This window comes from Lemur catta, chromosome 1 (assembly GCF_020740605.2).
Source record: "Lemur catta isolate mLemCat1 chromosome 1, mLemCat1.pri, whole genome shotgun sequence".
Lineage (NCBI taxonomy): Eukaryota > Metazoa > Chordata > Mammalia > Primates > Lemuridae > Lemur > Lemur catta.
Window position 1 is genome coordinate 59,430,846 of NC_059128.1, and position 13,762 is coordinate 59,444,607.

At 35.6% G+C, this 13,762-nt stretch overlaps 2 protein-coding genes across 5 annotated transcripts in view; one reads left to right on the forward strand and one right to left on the reverse strand.

Annotated features, from left to right (window-relative positions):
* HECTD1 (HECT domain E3 ubiquitin protein ligase 1) overlaps positions 1-13,762 on the forward strand; it is an 87,594-nt gene that overhangs the window by 67,025 nt on the left and 6,807 nt on the right. For 3 of the 4 annotated variants that reach the window (XM_045569203.1, XM_045569227.1, XM_045569210.1), the window contains exons 27-36: positions 1,799-1,932; positions 3,434-3,556; positions 4,710-4,866; positions 7,054-7,276; positions 8,836-8,890; positions 9,136-9,318; positions 10,056-10,263; positions 10,351-10,436; positions 10,670-10,797; positions 12,179-12,380. In XM_045569203.1, coding sequence (XP_045425159.1) covers positions 1,799-1,932; positions 3,434-3,556; positions 4,710-4,866; positions 7,054-7,276; positions 8,836-8,890; positions 9,136-9,318; positions 10,056-10,263; positions 10,351-10,436; positions 10,670-10,797; positions 12,179-12,380 — 1,499 coding nt within the window. The remainder of the gene's footprint in view (positions 1-1,798; positions 1,933-3,433; positions 3,557-4,709; positions 4,867-7,053; positions 7,277-8,835; positions 8,891-9,135; positions 9,319-10,055; positions 10,264-10,350; positions 10,437-10,669; positions 10,798-12,178; positions 12,381-13,762) is intronic. The other variant, XM_045569218.1, reaches the window with a different exon arrangement.
* The window catches only part of AP4S1 (adaptor related protein complex 4 subunit sigma 1), a 74,078-nt gene that overhangs the window by 9,443 nt on the left and 50,873 nt on the right, over positions 1-13,762 (reverse strand). The window lies entirely within an intron of this gene.

Here is a 13,762-nt window from a genome sequence, read left to right on the forward strand (position 1 = left end):
TACAGGTGTGAGCCACTGCACCTGGCCTAAAATATTTAGATATTATATAATGATGCTTTTATTATATATTCTCCTGGGATATTTCTAACTTTTGTTTAAAAAGAATTAATTCTCTCTTACAAATGTAGAATCTTCATATAATATGAAAAACTTAGTGATATAAGAGACTATTAAAAATGATCTGATTATAAACAAAACAGACATCTAGGAACTTCTATATGTCATCTTTTTTTGCCTTTTATGACCAATGAAATTTTAGTGGAAGAACTACAGTAACAAAGATTTTTGACACCTTTATCAATAATAGAAGAAATGTAGTAGATTAATAAAATTTGTAATGTGACATTCCTTGGACACTATTAATTAAGGTCTTTTGGAAGTTTCTTGATTGGGTTAACATTTGAATTTTGTAGATTAAATTTTGCTTACAAAGTTCAGTAGTTACATCATCGTGGCTTCCATACTGTTGTCAGAGGGGAAGAAACCATTCAATTCAGTTGAAATACAGCATGTTTCTATTCCTCTTATTTTAACCTATTAGAAAAGTAATACTCTTTATACAAACTATAGAAGAAAATTAAAATCATCTGATCTCTCCCTACCAGATCATTTGATGTATGTTTTTTATTCTTTTAATTTTTATTTATCTATTTTTATTTTTATTTTTATTTTTATTTTTTTAGACATGATCTCGCTCTGTCACCCAGGCTAGAGTGCAGTGGCATCATCAAAGCTCACTGCTACCTCAAACTCCTGGCTGTGCTCAAGCAAATCCTCCTGCTTCAGCCTCCCAAGTAGCTGGGACTATAGGCGTGCATCCCCATGGCCAGCTAATTTTTCTATTCTTTTGTAGAGACGGGGTCTTGCTCTTGCTCAGGCTGGTCTCAAACTCCTGACCTCAAGTGATCTTCCTGCCTCGGCCTCCAGAAGGGCTAGGATTATAGGCGTGAGCCACTGCGCCTGGCCTGTTTTTGTTTTTTAACAAGAAGGGGATTATATCCTTTTCTGCCAGCTCTTTTTACTCAGTACATTATGAAAATATTTTCACATTATTGGATGGGTTTCTAGGACATTTGAAATGGCTGCCAAATATTTCACTCACTGTGTTGCTGAGGCTGGTCTCAAACTCCTGGCCTCAAATGATCCTCCTGTCTCAACCTCCCAAAGTACTGTACAGGTGTTAGCCACTGTATCTAGCCTGTTTACTCATTAACTGCCTCTCTCCCTGTAGGCTCCATGGGGACTCAGACCATGGCTTTTTTGTTTACAGCTATATGTACCTAGTGCCTAACACAGTTCTTGGCACATAGTATATGCATAATAGATACTTGTTGGCAGAATGAATGACTCCATAGTGTTCTCTTTCCAGCATGTTGTGCTTCCTGTGACTTGTTCAGATAAGGATGATAGGGTTGTTTTTTGTTGTTTTTAGCATAACTCACATAGTTTATCTTTTTTATTATGATTTTGTAGATTCAAATTTAATTTATGGTCATCCCTTATCCCTGTTTTCTGCCATGCTTGTGACTGTTTCGCATTTTTACTCATCCTGTTTGTGTGGTGGTGGAAGAAGTGTTGCATCACTAAGTGTGATCTTTATACTTATCCCCTTTTTTTTGTTTGGAGAAGAGGCACAGAAATTTATTTAATGTGTACTTGTGGGAGAATCACAGAGTGATTGCCTCTATACTTGTCTTTTTTGAATTTTACCTTTGTTTTGTAAAATCCAAAATGCAAAGTTACTTTGCTGTGTTTTTTTAATTGTGTTGACAATAAGGTTGTTGGTTTTGTTTTATAGATTTCCTTGATAGCTGCCGTGCCAGTACTCTGTTGGCTGAGCTAGATGATGATGAGGACTTGCCTGAGCCAGACGAGGAAGATGATGAAAATGAAGATGACAATCAGGAGGACCAAGAATACGAGGAGGTTATGGTAGAGAGAGTGCCCCATTCTCTTCACTAAGATAGGATGTTAATAATTGAATGGAAGAGAGGAAAAGCTAAGTCATAATTAAACTTCAAAGGAAGGAAAATAGCACCAGTATGAAAAATGTGGTTAATTAAGAAAAGCACTTTTAATCTGGGTATTTATGATTCTCCATTAAAAGAAAATAATGCTTATATTTGAAAATTCTATAATGTCACATGCTGATGTTTTAACAGGATTTAAAGTATGTGAAATTAGAGACAACTGCACTATCTTAAAGAATATAATTTTCAGTAGCTGGGCACAGTGGCTCATGCCTATAATCCTAGCACTCCAGGAGGCCAAGGCGGGAAGATTGCTTGAAGTCAGGAATTTGAGACCAGCCTAAGCAAGAGCGAGACCCTGTCTCTACAAAAAATAGAAAAATAGGCCGGGCACGGTGGCTCACGCCTGTAATCCTGGCACTCTGGGAGGCCGAGGCAGGTGGATTGTTTGAGCTCAGGAGTTCGAGACCAGCCTGAACAAGAGCGAGACCCCGTCTCTACTAAAAATAGAAAGAAATGATCTGACCAACTAAAATATATATATAGAAAAAATTAGCTGGGCATGGTGGTGCATGCCTGTAGTCCCAGCTACTTGGGAGGCTGAGGCAGTAGGATCGTTTAAGCCCAGGAGTTTGAGGTTGCTGTGAGCAAGGCTGATGCCACGGCACTCACGCTAGCCCGGGCAACAGACCGAGACTCTGTCTCAAAAAAAAAAAAAAGAAAGAAAAAGAAGCCAGGCGTGGTGATGTGCACCTATCGTCCCAGTTATGTGGGAGGCTGAGGCAGAAGGATCACTTGAGCCTAGCCAGGAGTTTGAAGTTGCAGTGAGCTATGGTGATGCCACTGCACTGTAGCGGGGTGACAGAACAAGACCCTGTCTCAAAAAAAAAGGAATATAATTTTCATGATTCTTTGAGTACATACAGTTTTGCAAGCATTGTTCTTCTATTTTCTCAGTAGTGTCACATAAAGGAATGAGGTGGAGGCATAAAGCAATAATTTGCCCTTATCCTCAGAGTTAAGTAAAAAAAAAAAAAAAAGAGAGTACTCAGGCCTAAGCAGGGTGATCTCAGGCTCTAAATATTTAACCACTATGATTGATTTCTAATTGAAAGTTGTGCCTAGAAATATCCTTTATTGTAACTTTCTGCATATTTTAAATTTCTCCTTATAAAATGATACTGTTTCAAAAAATTGGTAAAAAAAAAAAAGTAGAGTTTTAATGGGGTGAAAAAATCTAAAAAATGCTTTTAATGTTGCTAAGAAGACAAATAGTACATTAACATTTTTTATGAAAGATATTAATATAAAATGCATGATGAATTTATAACTAGGTGGCTAATGAAGATAAAGTTTTTTAGTGACACTTTTGTTAATATGGGCTAATTTCAGGGCAAGGCTGAATGGAAATACATATGGGTCAAATAATTAGATATGTGTCTCTTGGCATTTTTAAATTTTAGATTCTGAGACGTCCATCTCTGCAACGTCGAGCTGGCTCCCGCTCTGATGTAACACACCATGCTGTCACCTCGCAGCTACCACAGGTCCCTGCTGGAGCAGGGAGCCGACCTATTGGGGAGCAGGTAGTATCTTCATGTTTATCTTCCCTACAGAACAGTATATGTATTTTTTCTCTCTCATGATAAAGCATCAACCAAAATGCCTAAATGCCTATAAAATGTGTGGAGGGCAGGGAAGGGAGGGAGCTTCCAAACAGAAAAAGAAAACTTCCCCTTCTGCTTGGGTTCCATATTCCAGATAGAATCCATGATTGCTCTGGTGTAATGCATGCAGGAGTTTCATACTTTAAACACCTTTATCTTGGCCTTTGGGTAACAGTAAGCATATATTAAAATAGTTAATAGGTATTATCTGAGATTTATAGTTTTAGTAGTAGAGGTGGTAGTAGTGGTAGTAGTAGTCTGTCAGTTAACACTGATCACTAAGTGCTAGGCACAGTTCTTAATACTTTACATGTATTAACTTAATTTTTTCAACATTTTGAGCATTAATAGCCCAATTTCTCAAATTAAATGATTGCTAAAAGTCACATATAGTTAGTAGTTTTGGGTACAGGATGCAAACCCAGACATTTTTGCTCCAGATCTGTCAAATGTTAATTTGATCTGTTATAAAAGTTAATTTTAGTTAAGTGTTCAAACTATGAGGAGTGCATGTGTGTGTGTGTGTATGTGTGTGTGTGTGCGCGCGCTATCTATCCCCTAGTAATTTAAAGTAACTCTCAGTCATTTTATTTTGTAAGTAATTCAGTATTAAATGCAATTTACATTTTTAAAAACCTTGTTTTAAAATAATTAGAGGTTCACAGGAAGTTGCAAAAATACTGCAGAGAGGTCTTAATGTACCCTTTGCCTAATTTCTCCCAGTGGTTAGTTTCATATTACCTAATTACAGTAACATCAAAGCTAGGAAATTGACATTGGTACAATGTGTGTGAATGGTTCTTTGTCATTTTATCACGTGTAGATTTGTAGAACCACCATTGATGTAACTTAACTCTTGATGAAGTGAAATCCCTAAGAAATGTATGTATGTGTACATGTGTACATGTTTATATTAGCTCTTTTTGTGCTTAAGAAATATGGCTAAAGAAGTATATCAGCTATAAACAACTACTTAACATGCACCTTATTTTGTAGATAGCACATCACTTTCGCAATAATGAAAATTTTCTTCTTGTGACATTTAACTGTATGTGGAATTTTATTTTAATAGGAAGAAGAAGAGTATGAAACTAAAGGAGGACGCCGGAGAACGTGGGATGATGATTATGTGCTAAAGCGACAGTTTTCTGCATTGGTTCCTGCTTTTGATCCTAGACCTGGTCGTACTAATGTCCAACAGACAACTGATCTAGAAATTCCACCCCCAGGTACAGTATGTTTTAGTTTTCTGATTTAATTGTAATGGATACCATATAGGATAGTTATATACATCTTATAAAGTAAGGTGGTGCTTGGGTATACAGGTTAGAAATAAAAATATTTAGGAAAAGCAATCTGTCAACCACAAGTCTTTAAAAAATTACAGATTTTGAGGCCTGCAGTGGCTCTTGCCTGTAATCCTAACACTTCAGGAGGCCAAGGTGGGAGGATCACTTTAGGCCAGGAGTTTGAGATCAGCCTGAGGATGAGCAAGATCCTGTCTCTATAAAAAAATAGAAACATTAGCCTGCTGTGGTGGCGAGCACCTGTAGTCTCAGCTGCTCGGGAGGCTGAGGCAGGAGGATCACTGGAGCCCAGGTGTTTGAAGTTTCAGTGAGCTATGATGATGCCACTGCACTCTAGCTCAGGCAACAGAGCGAGACCCTGTCCCTGCCCCGCCCGCCACCTCCTCCTCCCTCCCGCCCCCCCCCCCCCCCCGCAAAAAAAGATTTTTTTTTTAATGAATAAATGACGAATTTTTAAAAGTTTCAATAAACACTGTGTTTTTTGTATTTGTGCAACTTTTAAAGCAAAGCCCCATTTAAAGGTGTGAAATTTTTTTACTCCTGTTTTCTATTGTATCAAAATTGCTAAAGATTTATTCCTGTAGCAAAGCTGACTAGTGGTTTCAGTTATGGTCTCTGGAGTCAGTTGGCCTCAGTGACAACTTTATCCTTTACGACTCTGTCATGGTGCATAATAGGCATCCTAATGGCCCCCCAGATATGTTCAAATCCTAACTTCTAGAACCTGTGGCTGTTCCTCATCATGACAAAAGAGACTTTGTAGATGTAATTAAGGATCTTGAGATGGAAAGATTATCCTGGATTATCAAGGCAGGCCCAATGTAATCACAAGAGTCCTTATAAGAGGGAGGTAGGGGGTGGTCAGAGGAGATGTGACCAAGGGAGCTGGTTGAAGTGATAGGGGACCATGATGTGGGCAGCCTCTAGAAGCTGGAAAAGGCAAGGAAACAGACTCCTAGAGCCTCCAGAAGGAATGAAGCCCTGCTAATCCATTTTACAGTTTTGACCTTTATGATGATAAATTTGTGTCATTTTTAAAACACCCAGTTTGTAACAATATTTTATAGCTGCAATAGGAAACTGATACATTGGGCAAATCACCTAAACTATCTAGACTTGAATGTTTGCCTCAATAAATGTCAACAATTGAATCAGTATATTATCCTTAAAGAACACTTAAATTGTTGATTAAGTGTGGAATATACTTTTTAATTAATAAAATGATAATCTGTGTTAAATAGGAAAGTAGGCATACTTTTATTATAGTGTTCTATGGCGAGGATGGATGTAGGCTGAATCAAGATGTTCAAAGGTCCTTCAAAAGGGAAAACCTATTCTAGAGAGTATAATTAGGTACAAATTTTCCATAGAGTTCTTTGGCAATGTATTTCATACCTTCTGATTAAATATGTTTGTCATTAGTACTTTATATCAAAGAAATATTAGCTCTGTGCCATTTTGTATACATAGATGACTGCAAAATATTATTTATATTGTCAAAAAATTAGAAATGACCTCAATTATGTCCAATAACAGGGATATGGCTCTATTAATGTATAGTGGGATGTCATGCAGTGAATAAAATAATATTTTAGATAACTATCATGATATGAAGAAAAGATTCATGAGCTAGTAAAAAAGAGTTCACCACCAAATACATTATAAACCTAATTATATTTGTATGTATATGTGTTTACCTCACAATTCGCTCATTCGGTGTTAGTAAAAGGTTGATAGTTATTGGCCCCGAGTGTGTGGTTTTTTCTGGATATAGAATTATAGATAATTTGTTTTCTCATTTACAAAATCAAAATATTTCCTAAGTATTCATACAGTTAGTATGTACTTTTAAATAAAAATGAGAAATCCTTATGCACATTTATTCTATTCTAGTACTCTGTCTTTCAGTAACCTAGGTATAATTTATTCCCATTAAAGAAAAAACAAACATAAATGTTGAGGCCATGAGAGTTTTACGTAGCTGACATCCTTTAGCTAATGTGTGGCAGAAGGGTTTAGATTTCATGTGGCCTTGTCATCTAATGCGGTGTTCTTCCTGGACTGCTTGATTTAGTATAATTGTTTTTCACATGTGTTCAAAATTTTTAGGGACACCTCATTCAGAGCTCTTGGAGGAAGTCGAATGTACTCCATCACCTCGATTAGCCCTCACTTTGAAAGTAACAGGTCTTGGAACAACTCGTGAAGTTGAATTACCACTTACCAATTTCAGATCAACCATCTTTTACTATGTACAAAAATTGCTTCAATTGTCCTGTAATGGCAACGTGAAATCAGATAAACTTAGGCGTATTTGGGAGCCCACATATACGTAAGAGATTTTAACTTAATGTTTTAATAGATATTGTCATAGTATATGAACCAAGAAGCATTGTTTCCATATTTTGGATTATAGGAACAGAAAAGATCTGGTCTTTCTGTTGTTTTACTCCTGTAAATAGGAGTAAACTCTTTACTTCTGAATAGGTAAGAGCGTTTCTGACTCCTGATGTAGCATGGTTAAATTTTAGAACTGGAAGGACCTTTGGAACAATCTAGACTAGCTTTTTACATAATTGTTGAAAAGAGTGTGATTTGAATTCTTTGGGATCATGTATGAAGTACTGAATGTTTTCTTTTTGGGCTGGGCACAGTGGTTCACACCTGTAATCCCAGCACTTTCGGAGGCCTAGGCAGGGAAGGATTGCTTGAGACCAGGACTTTGAGGCTGCAGTGAGCTATGATCCTGCCACTGCCTTCCAGCCTGGGTGACAGAGTGAGACCTTGTCTCAAATAAATAAATAAACAAATACATAATAATAATTAATAATTTTTTTTCTTTTTGTTCTTTATTTTGGGATGTGTGGGTTAAACCTCCCTCTCTTTGTTCATTCAACAAATAATGAACAATGACCTTGGGGAGATTTATTTAACATTTTTATGCATCACCTTCCTTATCTGTAAAATGAGAGTGGTTGTGAGGAATCAGTAAATTAATATATGTAAGTGTTTTTATTTCTCTTTAGGATGTAGTAAGTGATCATTAAATATTACCTATAAAATAATAATTATTTAATAATATAAATTATGTCATAATTCTGATTGTAACTTCCCTTTTATTAGTGCATTTTCTGATGTTCTCAACATCATTGATAATCTTATATAATGTCCAATAAAAGTAATGTAGGTCCTTTTGAGATAGGATAGGAAGTCATAATGGTATTCTCCCTTCAAGTTTTATTACGAGTTTCAAAATTGATCTCAAATGCCTTATTTGAGTATAAGCGCTCCTGATCATTGTTATACCTATCCTTCTTTCCATCTACACATAGAAAAACCATTTCTTACTCCATTTTATTTTTATGATGATATAGTCGTGGGCTGCATAATGACATTTTGATGAACAGTGAACTGCATAAACGACAGTGGTTCCGTAACATTATAATACCATATTTTTACTGTACCTTTTCTATATTTCGAAATGTTTTGATATACAAATATGTACCATTGTGTGACATTCATGTGATAAAATCACCCAACTGCATTCCTCAGATCTATCCCCATCCTTAAGCAATGCATGACTATATAAATAATCATAACACTTGGTATATTGCATTACTTCATATCTTTAAACGCTCTATTTAGTGTATGCTTTCTTTGCAATAATGCTAAATTTATAAATCATAACTCATGAATATGGTTTCTACTACTTTCTCTTATATTTAACAAATTAATATTTTTATTAAAAATTCTCCTTTAGTTCAGTGTTTAATACAAGCATATGTCAAGTGAATGATATCATTTATATATTTTTTAAGAATTGAAGCCTCATAGGAAATAATCACAAATAATTTGATTTATGAATTAACTTGAATAATATTTCATGTTTAGAATCATGTACAGAGAAATGAAGGATTCTGACAAAGAAAAGGAAAATGGAAAAGTGGTAAGTTATTTTCAGAAAATCCATCTTATTCTTGGCTATTTATTAAAAAAAAACAACCCAAAAGAAGAAAAATAAAGTAAAACTAATGTTATGTTGCAGATGAACATTTGAGGGGAAAATGACTAACATGAATTTCTTTAGAATGGATTAAGTGCATGATCCTAAAGCTGTCTCATGTAAATGCATGTGAAATATCATAGACTTTATATTTGGGAAAGGCCAACATTTGGTTTTTCCTATTGTAGGGTTGCTGGTCTATAGAGCATGTGGAACAGTACCTTGGCACTGATGAATTACCAAAGAATGACTTGATAACCTACCTGCAGAAGAATGCAGATGCTGCTTTCCTGCGCCTCTGGAAATTAACTGGCACTAATAAAAGTATTAGGAAAAACAGAAATTGTTCTCAGCTCATTGCTGCATATAAGGTATATGTTGGCATCAAAACACTATTTTGATTGGGAATGGCTTTTGTGCTTTGTTTTGCAGCTTTAAAAGCTTTTTAAGGAAGAAAGGTTCATTGGGACATAATTAAAAAATGAGGTTGAGTTAACATTGTAAATGTTCCAATGGTAAAATTTCAAATATAACTTGTGGCATTGTATCTGAGTACAGATTTTGAACTATGGATTATAGTGGTTATATTTTATTTGAGAATTTTAATGGTTTAGAATGTATTCATTTTCATCTTATGTAATACTTTTTTTATTTAAAAAGAAGGCAATTCTGGCCGGGCGCGGTGGCTCACGCCTATAATCCTAGCACTCTGGGAGGCCGAGGTGGGCGGATTCTCTGAGCTCAGGAGTTCGAGACCAGCCTGAGCAAGAGTGAGACCCCGTCTCTACTGAAAATAGAAAAGAAATTATATGGACAGCTAAAAAAACATATATATATAGAAAAAATTAGCCGGGCATGGTGGTACATGCCTGTAGTCCCAGCTACTCGTGGGCTGAGGCAGGAGGATCGCTCGAGCCCAGGAGTTTGAGGTTGCTGTGAGCTAAGCTGACGCAACAGAGTGAGCCTTTATCTCAAAAAAAAAAAAAAAAAAAAAAAGGAAGGTAATTCTTTGTAAAAGTCCCATCTTTTCAAAGTAATACTAAGATAGTGATACATTACTTTTCTTGAACATGTGATTAACAGCCAGTTTTGCTAATTATTTCTACAGGACTTTTGTGAGCACGGAACAAAGTCTGGGTTAAACCAGGGGGCTATTTCTACTCTTCAAAGTAGTGATATTCTTAATTTAACAAAAGAACAGCCCCAGGCCAAAGCAGGCAATGGACAGAACTCTTGTGGAGTAGAAGATGTCCTTCAGCTTCTGCGCATTCTGTATATAGTTGCAAGTGACCCTTATTCTAGACTATCCCAAGAAGGTCTGTAAGAAGCTTTGTTTCATTTCTATAGCATTCTTAAAGCAAGTCAGTTTAAATTTTTATTAACGTTATTAATTACTTTTACAGACAGTGATGAGGAGCCTCAGTTTACTTTTCCACCAGATGAATTCACTAGCAAGAAAATCACAACAAAAATTTTACAGCAGATTGAGGTAATAATATCAGATAGTTGGAACTCTTCATTCTGTAACTGTTGGACTTTTCATAGTACTCCTTTCTTTCCTTTTGCCTCTCACCACCTCTCCCTACCCTGTGATTCATTAATTTTGGCTATACTGTCCTGTGCATTCATTTCTTAATTACAGTTAAGAATTTACTTCCTTTTTTGTCAATTTTTATTAATTGCCTTAATAACATTAAGAAATTGTTATTTGTTAATATGCAGGAACCATTGGCATTGGCAAGTGGAGCTCTGCCAGACTGGTGTGAACAGTTAACCAGCAAGTGTCCTTTTCTAATACCATTTGAAACTAGACAACTTTATTTTACATGTACAGCATTTGGTGCATCAAGGTAGGAAGTGTACCTTTTTATTTTTTTTTTGAAACAGAGTCTCACCTATATCACCTAGGCTGATCATGAATTCCTGGTCTCAAGGGATCCTCCTACCTCAGCCTCCCAAGTTAGTTGTGATTACAGGCATGCACCACCATGCTGGTGCTAAGGAAGTGTATCTTTTTATGTTTTTAGAATGTTATATAAGTTCAAGACTGATGGAGAAAATGTATTATCTTGTGTTCTTATGAAAAGTAGTCAATATTTTAAAATTTTCCATTTTCAATTGGATATATGCTTTGTTGGAGTAGTATGAATTGAATCAAATGTTTCTATCAGTTAACATTTACTGTGTATAGTACTTTAGTAGTTGTATTTACTGTACATAGTAGTTTAGTAGTTATAAATTATTAGTTGCTGAAATTCCCAGCAATACCAAACTGAATGCTTGCAAATAGCCTTGATAATATTTAAATATATCTTCCTTCCTTTTGACCATTTTTCTCTTACCACCATCTAACATACTACATATTTTACTTAATATAATTTTGTTTTTCTGTCTCCTTCCACTAGGTCAGAGTTTCATGAGGGCAGGAATTTCTGGCTGTTTTGTTTTCTGCTCTAGCTCAAGTGCCTAAAACAGTGTATAGCATATTGTAGGCGGTCAATAAATATTTTGTTGAATGAGTATATACTTATAGTGTTCTTTCAAAATAGGTGTAGCTATTTCGTCCCTGATAAATTGCATTTTTGTACCATTTAATACTATTTACAAAGCATTTGTATACATGGAACTATAGATCTGTTGTGATAAATGGCATTGATTGTGACTTCTATTTTATAGGTGAGGAAATTGATTCTCATCATACTTAGCTGATTTGCCTGAAATTACCAAACTATAGTAGCACACTTGAGAGTAGAACCTTCATCTTCTTGTTCCTAGTTACAGGTTGTTTCTCCCACCCTAGATGGATTAGCTGTGTTGTTTTAAAGAAAATGTTTTAAAATTATAACAACCATTTTGATGGTGGCTTTCAGTTTGAAAAAGAGTTTAACCATTTTTTAGTTTCTCTGATAGGAAATGTTTATATTTTTTGTATGATATAGGGCTTGGACCACAGACCTTCATTTTTATGTAATTGCTAAAATAAAGAGGGAAAATGTGGACCCGTACTTCCTCAATTTGTTTAAGGCAGATTATAATAAAGGGAGTTTTATGTATGTTTACTTATGAAAGGAATTTATGCAATAAAAAAAGATTACTGTGTTTCAAGAATCACCTTATAAAATACTTTTTAAAAAATTTCTTAAATCTTTGAATTCTGTTGCTGGTTCAGTAGTAATACATTCAACTCTTAATATATGCTACAGTTACATAGATTTTTTTTTTCCATTTCAGAGCAATAGTGTGGTTACAAAACCGACGCGAAGCCACGGTGGAACGAACAAGGACCACAAGCAGTGTAAGGCGAGATGATCCTGGAGAGTTTCGAGTTGGTCGTCTCAAGCACGAAAGGGTAAAAGTTCCACGTGGTGAATCACTGATGGAATGGGCTGAGAACGTCATGCAAATACATGCAGATCGGAAATCAGTTCTTGAGGTAACTTCATGTAAAATAAGATTTCTTTTAGGGAGTAGGAATGACACATGGGGAACCAGCCAATCTCTGTCTTCCACCGCATAAAAACTATTAGATAAATATGAAGAAGGATTTCTCTCTCAGAGCATCTTTCATAAGAAGATGTCAGCCCACCTCCTCATGGTTTAGGATCTTGCGCAATTAATGAGGAACAAAGAACGTCTTCACTCTTGAGGTGGCAAAGTGTTTGAAGGCCACTATCCATTACTCAACAAAGTTGGATTGAATTAGTACTCTCAAGGGATTCTTTCTGTTAACTCTAAATTTCACCTTTCTGGTTAAAGTTTGCTATTAGATAGATACCTGGATTTTTGGAGCACGCTGTTTTGTAATATTGTTTCACTTAAATTGTGCTTGGTATTATATCATTGATCTGTATTGAGCATGTTATAGCAAATGGTAGTATGAAATTCAGTATATTTACTGTAGAGGTGTTATTGTGAACATTGATGATTATCTTCCCTCTAAAGAGTATTCCTTAGATGAGGAACAGTGGAAATAATACCTCTCCCACCACAGATGTGAACCAGCTGGTTTATCTTTTTTTTTTTTTTTTTTTTTTTTGAGACAGGATCTTGCTCTGTCGCCTAGGCAGGGGTGCAGTGGCAAACTTCTGGGATAAGGTGATCCTCCTGGCTCACCCTCCCAAGTAGCTGGGACTATAGGTGTGAGCCACTGTGCCTGGCCTGTTTTTATCTCTTGAATCACAAACTGATTGTGACAAATTCGTCTCTAGAAGATGTACAAGGCCTTATGGCTTTCACTTTATATACTTACTTTCTTTGCCTTCGTCTTATTTCTCCTACCCTTATATTCTTCTAACCTAGATAATCCTTTTTTAAAAAAAATTGTACTGTATGCTTTTGTAATAATACCTCAAATCATTTTTGAAACAGGTAGACTATGAACAAAAACCTCTAAAGTTACTGCTTAAAGTCACAAATAAGTGGAAGATTTTAGGCTTTGGTGTCACATAGACACACATAAAAGTCTGTACAACATCACTTCCTCAAGCAAATCATTTAACCTCTTTATCTGAGATTTGGTTTTTTGGGGTGTAACAAGGAGATAAATATTTTGTGGGGTTGTTGTGTTAAGCAAGTTCGTGTGTGAACAGTGCTCAGCACAGTGCTTAAGAATGTAATAGTGTACAACAAACGTGCTTTTCTCTTTAGAAAAACTAAAATAAAACTCCTGTGTTGCTTGTAGTATACTACATGGCGTTATGAAAAAAAGTTTATTACTGGATCAGATGTCACAAATTTTTGTAAGAATTGGATCTTTTTTCAATTAAACTCAAAACTTTAAGTTCACTTTCCCCATAATTTATTTGTTCATACTTT